This window comes from Benincasa hispida, chromosome 7 (genome assembly GCF_027475165.1).
Source record: "Benincasa hispida cultivar pf3 chromosome 7, pf3_genome.v1.1, whole genome shotgun sequence".
NCBI lineage: Eukaryota > Viridiplantae > Streptophyta > Magnoliopsida > Cucurbitales > Cucurbitaceae > Benincasa > Benincasa hispida.
In genome coordinates, this window is record NC_143484.1 from 17,667,743 (window position 1) to 17,688,716 (window position 20,974).

At 34.1% G+C, this 20,974-nt stretch overlaps 1 protein-coding gene and 1 pseudogene across 24 annotated transcripts in view; both read right to left on the reverse strand.

Moving 5' to 3' along the window:
• Positions 1-4,431: 4,431 nt before the first annotated feature.
• Positions 4,432-20,974, reverse strand: part of LOC120081480 (pyrophosphate--fructose 6-phosphate 1-phosphotransferase subunit beta 1-like) — a 30,825-nt gene continuing 14,282 nt past the window's right edge. For 9 of the 23 annotated variants that reach the window (XM_090315570.1, XM_090315575.1, XM_090315577.1 and 6 more), the window contains 12 exons: positions 17,890-17,982; positions 16,684-16,752; positions 16,394-16,462; positions 9,636-9,746; positions 9,277-9,383; positions 8,291-8,396; positions 7,600-7,683; positions 7,089-7,208; positions 6,567-6,705; positions 6,387-6,449; positions 5,855-5,916; positions 4,432-5,030 (listed from right to left, as the gene is read on the reverse strand). In XM_090315570.1, coding sequence (XP_090171696.1) covers positions 5,882-5,916; positions 6,387-6,449; positions 6,567-6,705; positions 7,089-7,208; positions 7,600-7,683; positions 8,291-8,396; positions 9,277-9,383; positions 9,636-9,746; positions 16,394-16,462; positions 16,684-16,752; positions 17,890-17,982 — 996 coding nt within the window. In that variant the 3' untranslated portion in view covers positions 4,432-5,030; positions 5,855-5,881. The remainder of the gene's footprint in view (positions 5,031-5,854; positions 5,917-6,386; positions 6,450-6,566; positions 6,706-7,088; positions 7,209-7,599; positions 7,684-8,290; positions 8,397-9,276; positions 9,384-9,635; positions 9,747-16,393; positions 16,463-16,683; positions 16,753-17,889; positions 17,983-20,974) is intronic. The other 14 variants (XR_016530684.1, XR_016530682.1, XM_090315572.1 and 11 more) reach the window with 14 other exon arrangements.
• Positions 18,178-20,974, reverse strand: part of LOC150034965 (pyrophosphate--fructose 6-phosphate 1-phosphotransferase subunit beta-like) — a 108,494-nt pseudogene continuing 105,697 nt past the window's right edge. The window contains exons 20-22 of the transcript XR_016530472.1: positions 19,737-20,957; positions 19,434-19,604; positions 18,178-18,859 (exon numbers count right to left, since the gene is read on the reverse strand). The product of XR_016530472.1 is annotated as a pyrophosphate--fructose 6-phosphate 1-phosphotransferase subunit beta-like (transcript). The remainder of the gene's footprint in view (positions 18,860-19,433; positions 19,605-19,736; positions 20,958-20,974) is intronic.

Genomic DNA, 20,974 nt, shown 5'->3' on the forward strand with positions numbered 1-20,974 from the left:
GTGCATCCAATTGATGCAACTTAGTCACATATGCTAGATACTCGCAAGGCTCATCCTAATCTTATTGCTTGGTCGTGCATATCCTTTTCTCTCGCATGGCTTTACCATTAGCCTATGCGCTCAACTAGGATTATGACCAACACTCTTCCAACGCATACTATTAGTTTTGTCCTATGCGCCCACATGCCCTCGAATGTCCTTGGCACATAGCACATCACCAACGCATAACAACCTTTGGGTCAAGCTAGTTCTCAACTCAAAACCTCATGGTATAGCTTCCATCGCCTAGGCTCTTGCCAATGCATCCCTTATGACCAACGCATGTATGTCCTTGTTGCTTGTCAACGTCCTTAGTCTCTTGCTCAAGACCAACCCACACTAACCTCATAAGCCTTATGTACTGCCAGTCTTAGCAACGCAAAGACATTTCACCATGCGTCCACCATGGCTTGTCTCATCACCTAGCTCATTGTCTAGTAATGCTGCCGCATAGCACCATCGCATAGCGCCTGCGCCTATCGCATAGCACACAGCCTACCGCACAGCTCTTGCTCATCGTGTAGCGTCGACACCCATCGTTTAGCGCAACACGACTTTCGTCTAGTGCACACGCCCATCGCATAGCGCCATCGCCCAACGTCATCGTCTAGCACTGCTACCGATCGTGTAGTTCCAACACCCCATTGCTTATCGCTATCTTCCAACACATAGTGTGATCCTTCGCATCATCTAGCGCCGTACATCTACTTCATGATCGTCCCACGCGCGCACCTCCAACGCCCAGCACCTCATGTCCGCGCAACTTGAGGCTACCACATGTTTTGCTAACCTCTCAAGACATTGGCTACCGCATGGTTTTCTCTTGGCCATACTTTGGCTTCCTTCAACGCCCAAATAACCTCTCAAATGAGTAAGGCCAACGCATGGAGCAACACTTAGTCAATTTTCTAGCTTCCAACGCATGGGTTACACTCAGCCAATTTTTCAAGCTTTACCCAAGAGTCAAGCTTTCAAATTCAAACTTTTCTTCTAACTTTTCACCCTTTTATCTACAATTACACATTAATTTCCACATCAACCTACTCACCACACTGGTCTCAGTAGGGAACATACTCAAGTAGAGAATTTAGGGCTCAGGGTTCACATTTCCAGTCTCCAATGTTCTACTAAAGTAGTAATAAGGTGTCAATCCAGTTAGATAAATCCAATCTGTGCAATCTCAAGAAAATCAGCTTGTTGTATGTAAGATATAATAAGTGGATCAAACGGGATAGTACATTGTACAGATGTCTCCCTTCTCCAACAGCCCAAAACTATAGTAAAAGAACTATCCCATATCAATTGTGAACTATGAGTATTTTATTTATATAATTGCAGAAGATTAGGACCAAGATCTATGATGCACATACATTAAAAGAGTATAAACTCAAATTACATAAAAAAATCCATTACATAAAAAATTCAAATTACATAACAAAATCGATTACATAACAAATTCAAATTACATATCAAAATCCATTAAATAACAATTTCAATTATAAAAAGAAAAAAAAAGCATTACAAAACAAATTCAATTACATAGCAAAATCTATTAACTAAAAAATCAATTACATAACAAAGTCATCAATGGCTCGATGAGGCAACACCTAATCTACGTTGTGGACACGCTTGTTATGTCCTCCCTTGCAAATTGTACATGAAACTTTTTGGCTAGCCTCTCTCGATTCCGTTTCATTATGAATTCGCGTACTTTTGGGCGAGCCCGTTCTCTTAGTAAGTCCGCATTTGAAAAAACTTCTATAAATGATAATTCTCGTCAATAATCTAAGTGTTGTATGGGATGGAAATGACCTTTATAACATCGCTTGAAATGTGACAATTTGTAGCATTCATCAATAAGAGGTATGTATGTCCCTTCTTTCAAGCTCACAACTTGTGTGTGTTGGCCTTTATGATAAATCATACTTATGTCAGTTTGTACTTCAAAAGTTTGGGTTTCCCTATCAATAGATGTTACTGTATGTGCAGATGCTTGTTTTTCTCACCTCTTAAGCTTTCTCATGGCATATTCTGTATATACTCCTAACGGTCGAGTGCTTTGCTTATCTCTTGTTTTCGATGTTCAAAATATAGTATTGTGCAATAGAATGTTAGCCTAACCAAAGAAGTAATAGGTAACATTCTAGCACCTTTGAAACCCTCATTCAAACATTCGATTGTATTGCTAGTCATCCACCCTTAGCAGTACCCATCATCATGTGATTTTGTCCATTTTTTCAATTCAATATCAGAAAAATATTCAAGGCACTCAAGGTTCAATTACTTCAATTCTTTCAACCTAATGAATCTGTGCCTGATTTCTTTCCTTAAACACAAAATCTTTCAGTTGCTTCGATTTGTATTTCGTACTGAAATTACTAGCAACATAACGAAGACAATATCAATGGCACGCTCTAGGTTCACTCCAACCTATTTTCTTATTGTTAATTGCAATAATAATGTCCTTATGTCTACCCAAAATCAAGTAAATACCATCTCGTTGGGTAACATATTCACACAATGCCCACATAAACCTTGATAAACTGGATGAGTTTTCTCCTTCAACAATAGCAAAAGCAAGGGGAAATATATACCCGTGTATCAATCTATAAGGCGGTCAATAATTTTCCCTTATACTTTCGTAAAGATGAGTTCCACCAATCTGAATTAATTGTCTATAATATTTGAATCCTTTTCTTGCAGGAACGAAAGACTTAACTCGAGAAAAAATAGTTGTACCTGGCACATCAGACGAAAGAAAATACTAATCCGATTGTCTTCCAAGATTGTAATGCACAACAACACTCAACCAATACAGAAGTTCTAAATATGATTTATCTCAATCACCAAACACAACAATCAATTTCTCTTGACTTGCCAGTCTATAAAATTCATTTTTTTTAATTGCTTTTTGAAATAAAGCCCACAGGAACCCCAAGATCAACTCTAACCATATTTTCGATTTCAATATTCATAAAATTTGAATCAAGCTGTGAATAATCCTATGTCAATTCTTAGTACAAACATGAATGTTCCCCTTCAAGTCTAGTAATTTCAAACATCTCATGACTTTTACGCTGACATGCCTGTAACCTCCAATTACGACCATACTTCCACTGTTTACATCTCACATACCAAATATCTTAGTTCGATTCTAGTACGACAATCTCATATTATTCTATCAAGTAGTATTTTTTTACGACCAGTTGTAGATTTTATTTGGTGTCAAACAACATTCTTTTTTGTATTAAACTAGAATTATCTATATATCTACTCATTTCCTTCAATATTGACCCTTGTTCACAGGTTGAATTAGTAATTCCCAACCTATTTAGGTGAACATCTCCGATAGTACCAATTCAAGATCATGTTCTGTACTTCTACCGTTTCCTAATAATTCATCAAATTCTACGTCAATATTAATGTCTCCATCATTTCCAAGTTCAAGACACTACAACAAATATCACATTCAATAGCTTTAAAAAAACGATATCATAGACTTTCCATAACGTTTTTGAAATACTGTCATAGCTCATGTTATTGAAAGTCCCCGACTTTCCATAGCATTTTTTTAATGCTATAAAAAACGTTTTAAAAATCAACATTTTATAGCACATATTTAATATTATGAAAACATTTCATACCGTTGGCAAAAAAACGCTAAAGATAATCTTCTACAGCATTTTTTACAACGATACGAAAACGCTATAAAAAAAACTTTCTATAACAATAAAAAAACGCTATAAAAGACTTCATTTGAAACGCGGTCATAGCCCATGTTATTAAGTCCTTGAATTTCTATCATATTTTTTCACCACTATAAATATGCTATAAAAAGTCCATTTTCGATAACGCAAAATTAATGCTATGAAAACTTTTCATAGAATGAAATAAAACGATATCGAAAGTCATTTATAGCACTTTTGATAGCTGCACAAAAATGCTATAAAAGACATTCTATAGCATTCAGCATTTTTAATCACTTTGTAAAAAAACTATAAAATCGATGCAAAGCATTTTAAAGACATGTCATAATCAATGTTATTGAAAATCACTCAAAATTTCATAACATTTTTTCAACGCTATAAAAAACATCATACAAGACTTTCTATTGCATTTTTATTTAATAGCATTTTTCATAATAGTAAATTTGTTGCCATGCTTGTTTTCTTTATGTTACTATAGCTTTTTTAAATGCTATTGTAGCTTATATAAAAATTTCTTGTTAACATTTATTATTAACAATACCTAGAATCATACATTTTTATAACTTTAATGTCACAAATAATTTTATTTGCATTCTCCAAAATATCATATAAAACTATTTAATTCAAGCACACTTACTACACCATGTTTGTTTACAACTAAAATAATAAATATCCAACAATAAAAAAAATCAACAAATAATATTCAATAAAAGTTGGTTAAGATATAAAATACAATATACAAAATTTACCAAGTAGCATGAGTATAAAATACAAAAAGTAAAGTGAATTTTTATCCCCACTTGACATATTTAGTCAATTCCAATTTTGATTTGTTAGCGACTAACTCAGGACTTTAATTTGAGATTCTATTTTGGAGACGAAAATACCCACGAACTAAAATGTCATCTCCTTTTCTTTGTCCATGCCCTCTAGAATCATAAATCACAATCCTAAACAACTAATACTCAAAGAACCGATTAAAAGATAAATAAAATAAGTCAAAAAATAAAGATCAACTAGTTTCAAGAAATCAAGGAACAAAAAAATCATAAACTCTAAGTGTAACATAATATTTGACAAAGACTAATTCAAATATTTTTTAAAACAATGATAAAATAAAGAGCTAGATTTTAAGATAGAAAAATATTTTAAGCAAGATTTCTTAATATGTGACTAAATCACTCAAATTTAATAGCCTGAAGGTAAAAGACTGCAATTTTTTCATACCTTTTAGTGTGTTCTACTCCATAACTTGAATTGAGGAAAAAGATGAATTCATTCAACCTAGCAAAAAATTACATGATTAACTAATCAAATACAACAGTCGTAACAATTTTTTATGTTGTTTAAACTAACACCCACAATGATACACACACCCAACACTAATGACCAAGTTACTCAATTAATATTTCAATATTCTAGGTTTAATAACATTTAGCTATAAACTAAATAATAATACATGAAGTATCAAATTTTAACAAAGGGCAAACAAAAAGAGAGAGAAATAAAAGAAAAGAGTATCAATGGAAATGAGAGGAAAAAAACAGAAAAACAAAAATATCGAGATACGATAATATGAATGGAGAAAATTAAGCAAGAGATGGAGAAGATAGAAGGAGAAACAGAGATAAATAAGAAAGAAAAAAGAGAAAAAAAGACAAGAAGAAAGAAAACAAGTTTACCATAAGATGGAGAGAGAAAGAACACTACAACAAGAGAATACGTAACAAAACAAGACAATACTGAGCAAAAATATACACCAACAAAATTAGACATTACAATGAACTCAACATATTCCTAATAATTCATGGAAGAATGGAAACTACAAAGAAGTTAGATATCTCATTTCCAACTATGGAATTTGACCGAGACTTAATTAAAACATCTTATCCAAATTCTGAAAAATAGGTTCGATTTTCATCAATTTGGTTGTGTAAGATACCTATATCTAGATCACCTGCTCCATTCTTCTTTTAGATCTAAACTTGCATAATTAATGATAGGATTCTGATCTGACCTCCTCACATGACAAATGGAGCGACGTGAATTATAAGACTGGGAAGGAGATTAAGGGAAACGTAATTTGCTCTAGAAAGAGATCATATTACCATCTAGTTCCACCATTGCCTTCTTGATCACAGGCTTGAACTTACCTCCAAACGAATTCTACCTTTAGAAAGAGATCATCAAATGATAAATATTAAACTAGACTTCATGAAAATATTCTATCAATCTTGTCTTTCAAAATTGTTAAGAGAAAAGATAGACAGAATACATGATGATACTCCATTTTTATCCTTGTTTTTCTGATCTTACATGCACCTTGACTACTTTATAGTATTTTGTTAGTAATCAGTAAGATATTTGGATACTCAAAAAGAGAAAAAAAAATAACTTTTAAGTTTCATCAACCAGAAAAATGTTTTCTTTTGAATATAGATTGGGGAGTTTCTTTTTTCATCTTTTATTTTTTTTTTCTTCTAGTGAACTCCATTGTTGTCATTTTGGCTGGATTATTGATTATCTGTTTGTCATTTCCCTTCTTATTCACCATAAAAAATATTCTTGAAAAAAAATTATTAACATGCTATTCAAGAAAACATGAGAACAGGAATGCACGTTTTCATGAAGAAATCATACCGTGTCTCCTCTCCACGTCCATTAACGAAGTCAATGCAGTTCCGCCAGCCGTCCAATCTTCAACTGGAGCATAACCAACTTATAAGTAATAGAAACGAGGAAAAAATCTATGGAGGAAACTGATAACAAGAAAAAGAATGAAAGGTTAAAAGGTTAGAGACTAAAATGATCAGAAGGTACAGGAAGTGGGACAGACAGACTGATGATATTGGTCCAGTTTTTCTACTCTAGAGGAGAGCTCCAGCAATGTAACCCAAAGCATAGCAATAAGTTGAATCAAAGTTCGTGGGTAAACCATACATCCCACATCCCTTTGTACCTATAAGTCAAAAGAAGAAATAAACAGAGATAACATATAGAGCACTAGCCAGCAAAATACAATTTTTTTTGTATCATCTCGTGGCCATTCACTTGTACCATTCGTAAGTTTACATTTGAAAGTCAATTAGCTGTAAGCCTAACCCATCACTTGATTGGCCATTTTCTTTACAAGTTCATAATGGAAGTCTAGATACTTGGAACCCCTAATTATCAAATATGAATTTAAAAGATCTTAATGCATTTACCAACATGCATGTTTTTGAGATTTCAACTGATTTGCCTACTACCCAAGTGCTAAATATAATATGTGTTATCACTAAATTATTAAACAGGAGCGTTTAAGTAAAACAGCAAAAGTTCAAGCACGAATAGAAAAAGTACCCTAAGAAATGTGAGTACCCCTTGAATTGGCCATCCATTATGTGCACCTTCTTGCCTTCTCTTTTCCAACTCAGTTTCAACCATTTGAATAAGCATTTTTTCAGTTTCTATTTTGGCAACCTGATATGTAAGATAAGATATAATGTAGTTAATCAAATAAGGAATCTATGGAAAGACATGTATAAAACAAAAAGAAAAAACAATTACATGGACATTGCCATGTGGATCTCTTACACGCAACAATTGTTCTTGGATTGCTTGTGGGAAAAATTCAAAAAGGTGGTGAGATTGAGTAGTAAATTTCTTTCTCCCTAACCTATCCTCATCTATAATATCATGGGCAAGAATTTCATTGAGTTTCGAAATAAGCTGCTACACTTGTAGAAAGCGGGTTATAAATGATATCAGTTCAAGAATGATATATTTGATCCCGAGAATCTTGGGTTTAGTAGATAGTGAGCATACAACCAAAAGAAATAAGCACAATTAGTTACAATAACAAGAGAAATACCTCCGGAATGAAGTCAATCAGACCCTCGGGAAAAAGTACAACATCATAATTAATGACCAAGTTCAGAACATGCTTAGCCGCAACCTGCAAAACACATTGTAAATTCGATGTACCCTATAAACTAAAAGCTCTAGTAATAAATGAGTCAACATTCAAAACACATTATTTGTCTGGAAATTTTTTTGCCTGCAAACATTCAAAACCAATAAATCTCCATGAGTCAACTACAACTAGGTGATAGAGAACAAAGTTTTCAAAGCTGACAAAAAAGGCATCCGATATCACTTAGGCAACTGAATATGATATGGGATATCAATACTTAGTTCCATTGCACCATATTAAAAGTTTCAACCTAATTCCATGAATCCTTTGTTTATCATAAATTTTTCATCTTTACCCTTAAGTTTTGTTTGATATTTACCATTCCATGTAAAAATGCAAGAAGATGAAATTCTAAAACAGGATAAACTGACTCAACATTTTCAATTTTCATGGTTACATGAGAGTATCTGTTGCAGAGATTATTAGTTATTAATGAGACAAAGCCTAGTTCTCAAAGAGAATAAATAGGGTTTAGTATGTGGAGGTAAATGCCCTTCTTGACAAAGATTTCTATCTGGTAAAGCATGTGGAGATAAATGTCCTCCTTGACAAAGATTTTTATCTTAAGTAGTTTGAATAAAGCAGCTACCTTTTCTCCAATAATAGTAATATTTGGATGAGTTTGCAAAGCACACTCTAGTGTGATGTGAGAAGCAGCACGACCCATAAGCCATCCAACTGTGGATATATGTACACTTGCCATATGATAATAAACTTGAAACTTGAGTGAGAAAGAAAAAGGTATCAACATCACAACATCACAACAATGAAAAAGTACAATCTCACATTAGGTACATCAAATAGAGAAGGTTAATAAAATTGAGCAGAGAGAAGTGCTCTATTTTTTACAGATGAAGCAACAAGATGGGCTTTATTATTAATATTATTTATTTATTTATAAATATATAGTTTTAAACAAGTAGACATATCTGAACTTGAAATACTGGTAATGTCAATAAATTCAATTATTATGAAAATGTCCGCACATCATAACTATTTTTAGTTTCAATTTCATTAAGCAAAATGCTTACAGTGGTAATATTTTCCTTATAGATCGAGCATCAACCATCACATTACCAATCATTTCTAAATATATCTTCATAAACATCAGCAGAGCCTATTAAGAGTCTCATCTCATGAATGCGACATTCCATTTTTTCTTTGAATTCTTGAAGAAACTACTTCAACTTTGCAACAGTCACCAAAGTTGAGTCTAAACGAAATATGAATTCTAAAGTAGTTACGAAGAGAAATGAGTACCTTGCAAGCAGAATCAAATCCAAAACTGGTGGGGACCTCTTTGTATTTGAGATCACCATCAATAGGTTTTAGGCAACCAATCACTCGTGTTTTCAAATTCTTACTCATAATATTTAAAAACAACAAAAAGAAGGGGAAAAATAAATAACAGTCTTTGCACACAAATAAAATGGTATCCTAGAGTAATTAATTACTCAACCTTATATTTCTTCGATAAAAATAACATATAATAGCTTATCCATATATGACCATGAGAGTGAGAAAGAGAGAGCAAAAAGGAAGGCAATAAACAAATTTCATAGTTCTGAAAAATACCTAAACTTTTCAACGAGGAGACAGACATTTGTGTTGGAATCATCTCCACCAATTATAACAAGGCCATCCAAATCAAACTTCTGAGCAGTTTCTTCAACTTGCTTAAACTGAAAATAGAACAGAACTGTCAATTAATGCCTTGACTAAAACTAAGACATCTCAAAATGAAAATTCTAGGAAGAAAGAGTTTCAATCTTATCCCTCCCACTGCATATCATATCAAAACCACCCTGATAAAAGAAAAACACATTTAAATCAAGAATTGCATTCAAATAGCAATCACTTCACATCAAGACTGCACATATTCACACTAACAATTCTAACAAGTGAAAGCTAGAAATCCCTTCAAGAAAATTAACCTGATTGCGATATGGGTAGATAAATTTTGCCGTCAATTCTATATATTTACATTTCATGATCCCTGCAGAACCACCCTTGAAACCATACAACGTGCTTCCTTTTGCATGAACCTGTAGGTAATCTTCACCAAAATCTTAGAAGCTGCTATAATTAGCCACAACTTGAACAGAATAACAAACATTTATTCTTGATTTATAAATGTGGACACAATAAGACTACCAAATAGTCCAGAAATCACATTATGCCCTCCCGGTGCTTGGCCACCAAACTAGACAACTCCGATCTCTTCAATTTCTTATTCGCCTGCCCCAAACTGGAATCACTTGGCACCAACCAACAGACGATTGGCCGAAAAGACCAGGAAACGCTTCGCGATCTCATCGCACGTGCATATAACACACAACTCAAACACTCAAAACCTGAAGAAGTAGCAACTGGCCTCAAACGCATTCAGTAAAACTCAAGTTCCAAACAAAAGCGAGATTTACAATCATAAGCAAAACACAGTAAAAGAACAAACAAAACTCAATGCATGTCATTACTCTTCCTTTGAGACATCAATCAACTCAGTTACCAAACAAAGTAAAAAAAACACGTTATGAAGGCTAGAAACTCCAAAATCAGAAGAGAAAGTAAATGATCTATGGATAATAATCACCCAGATTGCCGGCGGCGGAGTTAGGAGGACCATCGAGGATTTTGAAGGGGTTTTTGAGAACAGAGGGAAAAGGGAGAGGTTGATCGATACGGTGGGCTAGAACTTCGCAATACACAGTAGAAACACAACCGATCTCTGGTGGAGAAGATGCAATGATGGGGGAAACATCGGCATTAGCGATGGAAGGCGAGATAGGTAGGAAATGAAAGATTGAATCAATGAAAGAAGTGGAATATTGAGTGTTCGATAAGGTCAAGAAGATGAAGAAAAAGGACTTGACTAGAATAAGAGGAAAGAGCTTGTGGATGAAATGGATCACACTCTAAGAAGGGATTTCGGTTCTCCCACTTGCTCCACTATGCATAAGCTCCATATAAGTCCCTGATGTGAGGATTTGGCCAGCAAGAGACTAGAATTTTTATGGCTAAAACAACGAGAGAGAGAGAAAGAGTTTCAATGCGAGGGAGAGATGGATTTAAATAGATTGCTAAGAAGAAAAGGGAATCTTCAAGTGTTACCTCAAAGATAAATCAAATTCCGAACATGCCAAGAGCGAGAGACTGAAAATTCATTTTCGCCCTTTTCCCCCAACCTTTTAATAGCTGTTTTGAATAAATAATATGCTTCAATGATATAAAAAGTAATATTTGTTGTAGTGAGAATGACTAAATCTTTAGGACGCAAATAGTCTAACTTAATACGTTAATACTAATAGTCCAATCCAACATCATTTCAAAAGATAATCTAAACTCTATTTTATGATCAGTCCAAAAAGTTTTTTTTTTTTCTATCTTTTAAACCATTCAAACAGTTCAAATAGATCAAAACTCCAAACAGTCCAAGTATTATTTTATGACCAGTCAAAACAATCCAAATATTTTCTTTTAAAAAAAAAGAAACCCAACTAGAGCCCAAATCTTCGGTCTAATTTATAATATTAACATACAAAAGAAAAAACAATTCAAATCATATACAAAAAAAACCTTCACATACTAGATCTCCCAAACTTTCAACCAAAATATATCAAAACTCTAATTTTTTTATGCATTCATTCAAATAAAATACTAGATCTATGAAGCACACTCTCATATATTGAAATAAAAACATTACCTATGGTTAGCAGCGACAGGAAGAAAAGTACACGATAATAGGTGGGGAATAGCGGTTGTGAGAGAGAGGCAGAAAGAAAGGAAGGTTTGAGATGGGGAAGAAAGTGAAAGGAGAAGATCGCAGATGGCTTTTGGGACGTGAACACCAATGGCTAAACTTTGGCACAAATAAACTTAGTCATTTGGTCTTTTAGGACACCAAGCTTTGGCACTAACGGGTATCTATTATTATTATAATATTTATAATACTCCCCCTTTGATGCCCATTATAAATATAAAATATGGCTCATTAAAGTCTTACTAGGAATAAATCCCATGAGAAAAAATTCTAGTGAAGGAAAAAATAGTACATATTTCATATAATTTATACTTCTAAAAGAATATATTTGCTTCCCCTCATGAAAACATCACTTAAGATCTCTAAGTCACTGTGAAACCCGGATTTCAATTTCCCTACTTAAGCAGGTAATTAAGGGAATTAACTAAGTATAAGTTAAATCCTATATTGAAGAAAAAGAAAATTCTAAGTGTTTGAAGAGATCTTCTTTTAGTAGCTTTGAGTTGAGCCTTAACTAGTGGTCAAGTGTGAAGTCAAAAAGAAACCATGCATTTTGTGTCAGGAAACATTAACGCATAAGGCTCTAATGAGGCTAGGTTTATAGAGGCCATAAGGAATTAAGCATTGAGGCCAAGGACAACCATGCGTTGAGCTTGTAAGGTATGGACGCATGTTGGCCAAAGTGTTGGCAAAGAGGCTTAAATGATGAGCTTGGTCGCTACAGGATAAGCGTGAATGCTACACGATAAATGAAGCGCTAGACGATGGACATTACGCGATAGACGCAAGTGCTAGACGATGTTGCTACACGATAAGCGGACACGCTGGACGATAGGCATGATGCGTTAGACGATAGGCGTCAACGTACACGATGAGCGACAGCGAGATTGTTAACAACGAGAGATCACTAGACGATGGAGCTGTGCGATGGGGCGTAAGTGCTATGTGATGGGCGCGGACGCTACACGATGGCAACAGCGAGAGGGCTAGCTGATAAGCGACAGCGAAATATTAACTAAACGATGGAGCTATGCGATGAAGTGCAGGAGCTACACAATAGACTAGACGATGGCCAAGTGTTTATGCGTTGTTGAGGCTTGCGTCACACAAGGCTGATGGATTCACCCGGACAGTTGGCTTATACCGAGAGGAGGTTGAGCTGGAGTTAGTAGGAGCGGGACGAATAGATTTTCATGCAAGAAGTTTTATGCATGAGGAAGACAACTCAAACTTCATGCAAGTAGGTGAGTGGCATGGAAGTAGGTGAATGGCAAGGAAGTAGTGGTGGCAAAGCTTAGTGCAAACACTCCAAAAGTTTCTAAAGAAGGAGGTGTCATGGATTGGAAGCCTTGAAAGATGAGAAGGATCGATTCCTTTGGCCTATAAATACCACCACAATTCTTCTCTTCGGTTCATAACCCGAAATCCTCTTGAAAAAACACTAGGAAGAGTGTTAGAAGGCAGATTCAGAGGAAGCTATGCGTTGATCATGAAGAGCATGCGTTGGTAGCAAGACCATGCAAACATAAAAAGGTTCCAAGAGGAGGAGATGTTGTCGAAAGTAGCATCAACTTAGGACGAGGAGTTCTCCTAGAATACTCATGCGTTTTGAGTGATTCCAAAGCCACCTGAAAACTCTGAGAGTCTAGTTTTCAAGGTTGGGCTGCCGAAGAAGAAGCTTTAAGGAATCAGGCTGGAGGGTGAAGAAAAGACGGAAGGGTCGAGTTCTCGGATAAGCTTGGGCCAGTCTTGATGATCAGAGAATTCCAGCCAAACCACGAGGAGTTCTGAGCTGAGATTTTAAGGTAAGCTTCCTGAGACATTTCAGAACATGTTTGTAGAAGGACATATCTCGAAATAAGGCTTAGAATGATGAGTAATCTGAGCTTAAAGTTGAATCTGGAATTTAGGGTTCAAAAGAGAGCCCGAGGAAACCAAGGAACTTCTAGAGCGAAAGGTTCCTACCATACCAAGGTGAGTGGTAATTTCCTTTAAGTCTTAAGCATATCTTTTAGAATATATGTGTATGCTTATGTTGTGAATGAGTAATTTAGAATGAGAATGAAATTATGTGAGCGGGATGGTCATGAGGTCAATAGACCTAGTTCTTGAACTCGGAAGCAGAACCTCACAGGATGGTCAGGGGGTCAATAGGCATAGGAAACATAAGGAACGCAAGAGATTAAGCGTTTATGACCAGTATCACTTTAACTATCTACCGTGTGTGTAGGTAGAATTTGAGAACGAACTCATTATGAGTAGTATCAGTTTAACTATCTACCATGCGTGTAAATAGAGTTGAGAACAGACTCATTCAAGGCTGAGGTTTGAGTATTAACCTCGTATATGTGATATGCTTGTATTTTTTTGAGTTGAAAGACTTATAAGTTACTTACCACTCACTGAGCTTCTTGAAGCTCATTCTTTTCTTCCCAGGTAACGAAAGGTGGGGAGTTCCAGGGTGTTGCTAATGTCAAAGACTGCCACAGCCACAGTAACGATTTCGGGTTTTAGAGTTGCTGATGTAAACGTTGTAGTTAAGCCTGAAAGTTGTATAAACGTTATATTGTTTGTAATAAAATGAGTTTAGTCAAACAATTGTTGTTTACATCTTTGGCTTAAAGTTTTATGAGAATAAATAAGATGGGTAGTAGGTATCACAAAATTGTGGTATTTGCGGTCATTCACGCCTCCCCTCGGGCTTCGAAACAGACAAAGCAACCAAGGCTTTAAACACTTGCTCTGCTTTATTTACGTCTTCCTCTCCCTCTCGGTGGTTAGAGTTAATTTAATATATAAAGAAACTAACCAGACCTATATAAATTGACATTAGTTAGCCAATATCGAACTCAAAAAAAAAAAAATAATAATAATAATAATAGATAAACAAAATATAGTTAGTCAAATTGCTCGTACTTAACAAATTTTATTTTGATCAATCCAATCGACATTAATTCTTATATGCATTTTCGTACTAATAATTAAGATCACTTGCACGTTGCACCTAATTTTTAATAAATAATTCTCAACCAATTACCTTTTTAAATCATATGATTTTTTTTTACTTTTCCATGAACAGCTCTACAGCCACCTTTTCACAAAAAAAATATTAAACATTCATTCTACAATTGAACCGTCACTAATTACAAGTCCATGGGCTCCAATTGAAGACGTTAATGACGCTAATTACAAGTCAAGGAGGTCACCAATTAAAGACGTTAATGACACTGAAGCAGAGATTCATGAAATCAAAGAGAAAAGTCCATGGGCTCGCATGCAATGATCTTTTCTTTTCTTTTTTTCTTAAAAAAAGTGTACAAAACTGAAATGAAGAGAGGCTAATGCTGTAATTACAAGAGAAAATTAGGACATGAGGAAGCAAACAAAGAGAGAACACACCAAAAAGGGACAAACCCTTAAATTTCATATTGAAGTAATGATTCAAACCCTTCACTTTCATATATAGGCTAGGCTAAGTTAGAAATTGTTGTAGCTTTTAAAATACTTGTTGTCAATTGTGCTTTCAAAAAAATCATGTTATAGCGACCAAAATAGACATTATTTAAATTTATAAGTTCATATATAGTACATAAATTTTCATTACTTAATTGTTCAATATTTTTCTAATTTAAATTACAAATAATATTTTTTTCTTATTACTTTAAATTATATGGGAGAGAAGGCAAATAGTGAGAGAGCCGAAGGAATAGAGAGCGAAATAATACAAATAGAAAGATAATAAAAGGGAGTTTAACCCCATTTTTATATTAAGATCTTTCTAAATGAAGATTTCTTTTAAATTTTATTTTTATTCATATACTATCTGGAAACTTGTATCCTTATTTTTCTCTCTATTAACTCCTCAAAAGAGATGCTTTCTTTCTTTAATATATTTACTTAGAATTGCTATGGTAAAGAACATTGGAAAAGAAGATAATGAGGTTTAAACAAAGAAAAAATAGACAATTTGAAGATAATGAGGTCCAACTCAGAAAAAAATAAGGAAAACTTAAACAGAAAAAATAATAAAATAAAATCACAGGAGGAAGCTTGATGTTTGTGCTTGAACATGTAGTTTAGCAATTCTAGAATTGTACAGAAGATACGTAACTGCAGAAGGACTTGCATGAAAAAAAAAAAGGGTAAATAATGGAAAGAAATTGTTTTTCATTGTTCAGGAAGCTAGAATCAAAAGCTACAGTTGAGGAGATTTGAAAATCAAAGAACTTTGAAGTTGATTTTGTATAAATTAAAAAAATTAAAAAAAAAAAAAAGTTTCCAAACACTTTGAATCAATTATTCAAAATCACTTTTTCCTACTTTCACCGCAATTCTAAACGAAGCCTATGTCTCTATCATCAATTTTTAATATGTTCTTTTTAAATGAAACGAAAATTTTCATTTAAAACACATTTGGTCTCCATGCAATTAATCAATTTACATACAGATAAAGGCCTCCACCAACATCGGATGAACACCTAACCTTAGCAAAAAGAAAAGGCTTAAAACAAATCCCAACCAAAAACACCTTGAGACTCTAGTGGAAAAAGGACAACCATGGTAAATGTTAAGAACTCGGCTATGCTCTACAAAACTTGCCACTTCAGGCCCATATAGGAGGTTTTTTGCAAGACATGGAAGATATTAATAGTTCCCAAAGAACCAACCAAGAAAATAAATGAACTTTCTATGGGATTTTTAGTTTCCACCAAGAAGTGAGAACGTAAGAATAGCAAAACAAATAAATAGGTACTTCACAAGAGGACTGTGGACCCATACGACTCAAAGGGAACTTTAATATAAACAAGAAAAGAATAAAAATGTACGAAATATTGAATGCAATATAATAAGAAAATTGACTACTTTGAAAGTAAACAAGAAACTGAATGAAAAAAAATAACAAAATGAACCAATCACATAACGTGTACTTACAGAAATGGTGTTTCCATATATTTTGTCTGTAATTGATTCAGGTGCAGGTTGCCCATTGCTATAAGTTAACTGAAAAGTCAAATGCATTCAAGTCAGATAAATATAGATACATCATTATTGTAGTGTTGTCATGGATTATAAGATAAAGGTCATAATTTTCAACATTTTGCAACAAAAACATTATGCAACAAAAACATTATGCTTCATCAAAAGGTTGCATTTTTACCAATAGTTTCATTTAATTAAATATAAAAGGCAATGCAAAATATTTTTTTTTTAAAAAAAATTACCTTAATACCCCAGTCGTATTCAGGTCCACCTAGATTGTGACTTGCACTCATTATAAATCCTTCGTTGGCCTGTGTAGAACAAAAAAAGATCATGCAGAAGGCAAAGGAAGTAATTAAATGTCACTCCAAAATGCTTGATGATATAATAGATCTATAAAGCAAACTTGAAGACAGCTTGTGTGGACAAAATACCTTCCTTGTATCATATAAATTTTTTTCAAATAAAGGAAAATGAGTTAACTTATTTATAAATATAGTAAAATGTCACTGTTCATCAGCGATAGACTGCGATAGACATCTATCCCAGTCTATCGGCATCTATCAGTGTCATCGCGGTCTATCGTGGTCTATCATTGATAGATAATGACATTTTGCTATATTTGAAAATATTTTTAGTAGTTTTACCATTTAAAACCACTACCCTATAAATTTCATTATATTTTACACACTTCTCCTTAAAATTGTTTTTCAGCAAAAGTTAACATTTCTAATCCCCAAATAAGATTGTCATTACTCATTACCATCACAATGCATCCATCAGGCTACCACTATTAGTCAAAAGCAATAATTTTCTGAATTACGGATTTACCTATAATAATCCTAGAGGATCTCACAGGCTACAAAAGTAATCAAACATTGGGTATCAGACAAGGGGTTGAGGCTGACGTAGAGAAGATCCGTGTCAATCCAATATCTTAGCCTTTTATCAAGGAGATGTTCGCTTATTTACCAGGCCAACCCATGATGGTTTCTTCAAATATTAATATGAAATAAATTGCTACACAAATCCGTGGGGTTTGGTTAAGGAGGATATCTTCCTTTAGTTCTTGTTTTTCATGATTAATAAAATCTTTTCTTATTTAAAAAGTAAAATACAAAATAAGCATCCATGATTCTAGACAAGATTCAAGAATCAAAAAGCATGCACATTCAAGTTAACTGTGAACTATATCATCAAATGATACTCGGTAGTTGGTACATCGTACATGCATGTCCAAAAGAGAAGTCGTAGATTAACTTTTTGAACATGAAAATATAAGGGAAAAGGCCACAGCATTTGGAAATTAGTCCAGGGTAGATCAACTTACTGTCCAACCAATAATTTACTGATAGCATTTCCAACAGCAATTTTGATGATAATCTGCAAAACATATGCAAGGAAACTAGACTACTGAATTAAGAAAAAATAAAAGCTCTAGAAGAGACCTGTGCGGCCTCTTTATCAAAATAGCGATCATTGCCTCCTAAAACCGACAGCCCATTTTTGTAATCCCCTGGTGGCAAGGAATTGAACAATGCCTGCAGACACAAAATGCATATGTAACACAAGCTTCAAAACTCAGGCTGAGATCACATAAATTATTAACATTGCCCATAGAAGGCAAACATCCAAACCTGGATCCAATTAGCAAGGTAATTCTCCTGCTGAAATACTTTCGTAAATTAACAAAAAGTGAGTTGTGAAGGCATCGACACCACCAAAAACCCAAGAAAAATGACAAAGGATGGGGATAAATTTAATAAGCACTTTTTTTAAACAGAAACGAGTCTCTTCATTGAATTAATGAATTGAGACTAATGCTCGAAGTACGAGATCAATACAAAGAGCAGTAAAAGATTGGATCAAGAGGTGCGCCAGGACATCTCAACTAGGTTGACACCCCCTTAGTACCATCATCATCTCCTTACACAGACATCAAACATAGTTCGTTGTTAACCAAAATACTCAAATACAAAAACAAAAGATAATCCCAAAATTACAACAGAACAAACCTGTGCAAGGACCAACTGAAAACAATTCAAAAATCAAAGAAAGGACTAACTAAAGATAAAGACTAATAATCTTGACCTGTCAGAGATTCCTTTACAGAGTTTCCGTGCAATTCAATGAACCAAAAATCATTATCCAAACCGTGATATTGACCTGTCGGGGACTTTTGGATTTCCGAAGAGCTTTCTCCAAACCTCTTTCTAAAGGTGAAGACAGAGAGGTGATTGACCATTGATTTCAACGAATAAATTCCCTTGTTTTCTAACGACAAAACCCTTCTATCATGACCGTCCACCACCCTTTTGCTGAATAATAATCTACTCTGGAGCTGCTCCAGTAGTGTAACCCAAAGCATAGCAATAAGTTGAATCAAAGTTCGTGGGTAAACCACACATCCCTTTGTACCTATAAGTCAAAAGAAGAAATAAACAGAGATAATACACAAAGCACTAACCAGCAAAGTACAATTTTTTTCGTATCATCTCGTGGCCATTCGCTCGTACCATTCATAAGTTTACATTTGAAAGTCAATTAGCTGTAAGCCTAACCCATCACTTGATTGGCCATATTCTTTACAAGTTCATAATGGAAGTCTAGATACTTGGTACCCCTAATTATCAAATATGAATTTAAAAGATCTTAATGCATTTACGAACATGCATGTTTTTTAGATCTCAATTGATTTGCCTACTACCCAAGTGCTAAATATAATATGTGCTATCACTAAATTATTAAACAGGAGCGTTTAAGTAAAACAGTAAAAGTTCAAACACGAATAGAATAAGTTCCCTAAGAAATGTGACTGCCCCTTGAATTGGCCGCCCATTACATGCACCTTCTTGCCTTCTCTTTTCCAACTCAGTTTCAACCATTTGAATAAGCATTTTTTCAATTTCTATTTTGGCAACCGGATATGTAAGATAAGATATAATGTAGTTAATCAAACAAGGAATCTATGGAAAAAAGAAAAAACAATTACTTGAACATTGCCGTGTGGATCTCTTTCGAGCAACAATTGTTCTTGGATTGCTTATGGGAAAAATTAAAAAAGGTGGTGAGATTGAGTAGTAAGTTTCTTTTTCCATAACTTATCCTCATCTATAATATCATGGGCAAGAATTTCATTGAGTTCCGAAATAAGCTGTTGCACCTATAGAAAGCGGGTTATAAATGATATCAGCTCAAGAGTGACATATTGATCCCGAGAATCTTGGGTTTAGTGGATAGTGGGCATACACCCAAAAGACATAAGCACAATTAGTTACAATAACAAGAGAAATACCTCCAGAATGAAGTCAATCAAACCCTCGGGAACAAGTACAACACCATAATTAATAACCAAGTTCAGAACATTTACTAATTACATGGACAATGTAGTCTGTAACGTTTTGGTAAGCTTAGCCGCAACCTGCAAAACACATTGTAAATTCGATGTACCCTATAAACTAAAGCTATATTAATAAATGAGTCAACACTCAACACACATTATTTTTTTGTCTGGAAATTTTTTCGCCTGCATACATTCAAAACCATTAAATCTCCATGAGTCAACTACAACAAGGTGGTCGAGAACAAAGTTTTCAAAGCTGACAAAAAAGGCATCCGATATCACTTATGATATGGGATGTCAATACTTAGTTCCATTGCACCATATTAAAAGTTTCAACCTAATTCCATGAATCCTTTGTTTATCACAAATTTTTCATCTTTACCCTTAAGTTTTGTTGGATATTTACCATTCCATGTAAAAATGCAAGAACATGAAATTCTAAAACAGGATATATTAACTGACTCAACATTTTTCAATTTTCATGGTTACATGAGAGTATCTATTGCAGAGATTATTAGTTATTAATGAGACAAAGTCTAGTTCTCAAAGAGAATAAATAACCCTAGGGTAAAGCACGTGGAGGTAAATGCCCTTCTTGACAAAGATTTCTATCTGGTAAAGCACGTGGAGATAAATGTCCTCCTTGACAAAGATTTCTATCTTAAGTAGTTTAAATAAAGCAGCTACCTTTTCTCCAATAATAGTAATATTTGGATGAGTTTGCAAAGCACACTCCAGTGTGATGTGAGAAGCGGCACGACCCATAAGCCGTCCAACTATGGATATATGTACACTTGCCATATGATAATAAACTTGAAACTTGAGTGAGAAAGAAAAAGGTATCAACATCACAACATCACAACAATGATTGTACAATCTCAGAGAAGGTTAATAAAATTGAGCAGAGAGAAGTGCTCTGTTTTTTACAGATGAAGCAACAAGATGGGCTTTATTATTAATATTATTTATTTATTTATAAATATATATTTTTAAAAAAGTGGACATATCTGAACTTGAAATACTGATAATGTCAATAATTTAGTTATTATGAAAATGTCAGCACATCAGAACTATTTTTAGTTTCAATTTCATTAAACAAAATGCTTACAGTGGTAATATTTTCCTGTAGATCGAGCATCAACCATTCACATTACCAATCATTTCTAAATATATCTGCATAAACATGAGCA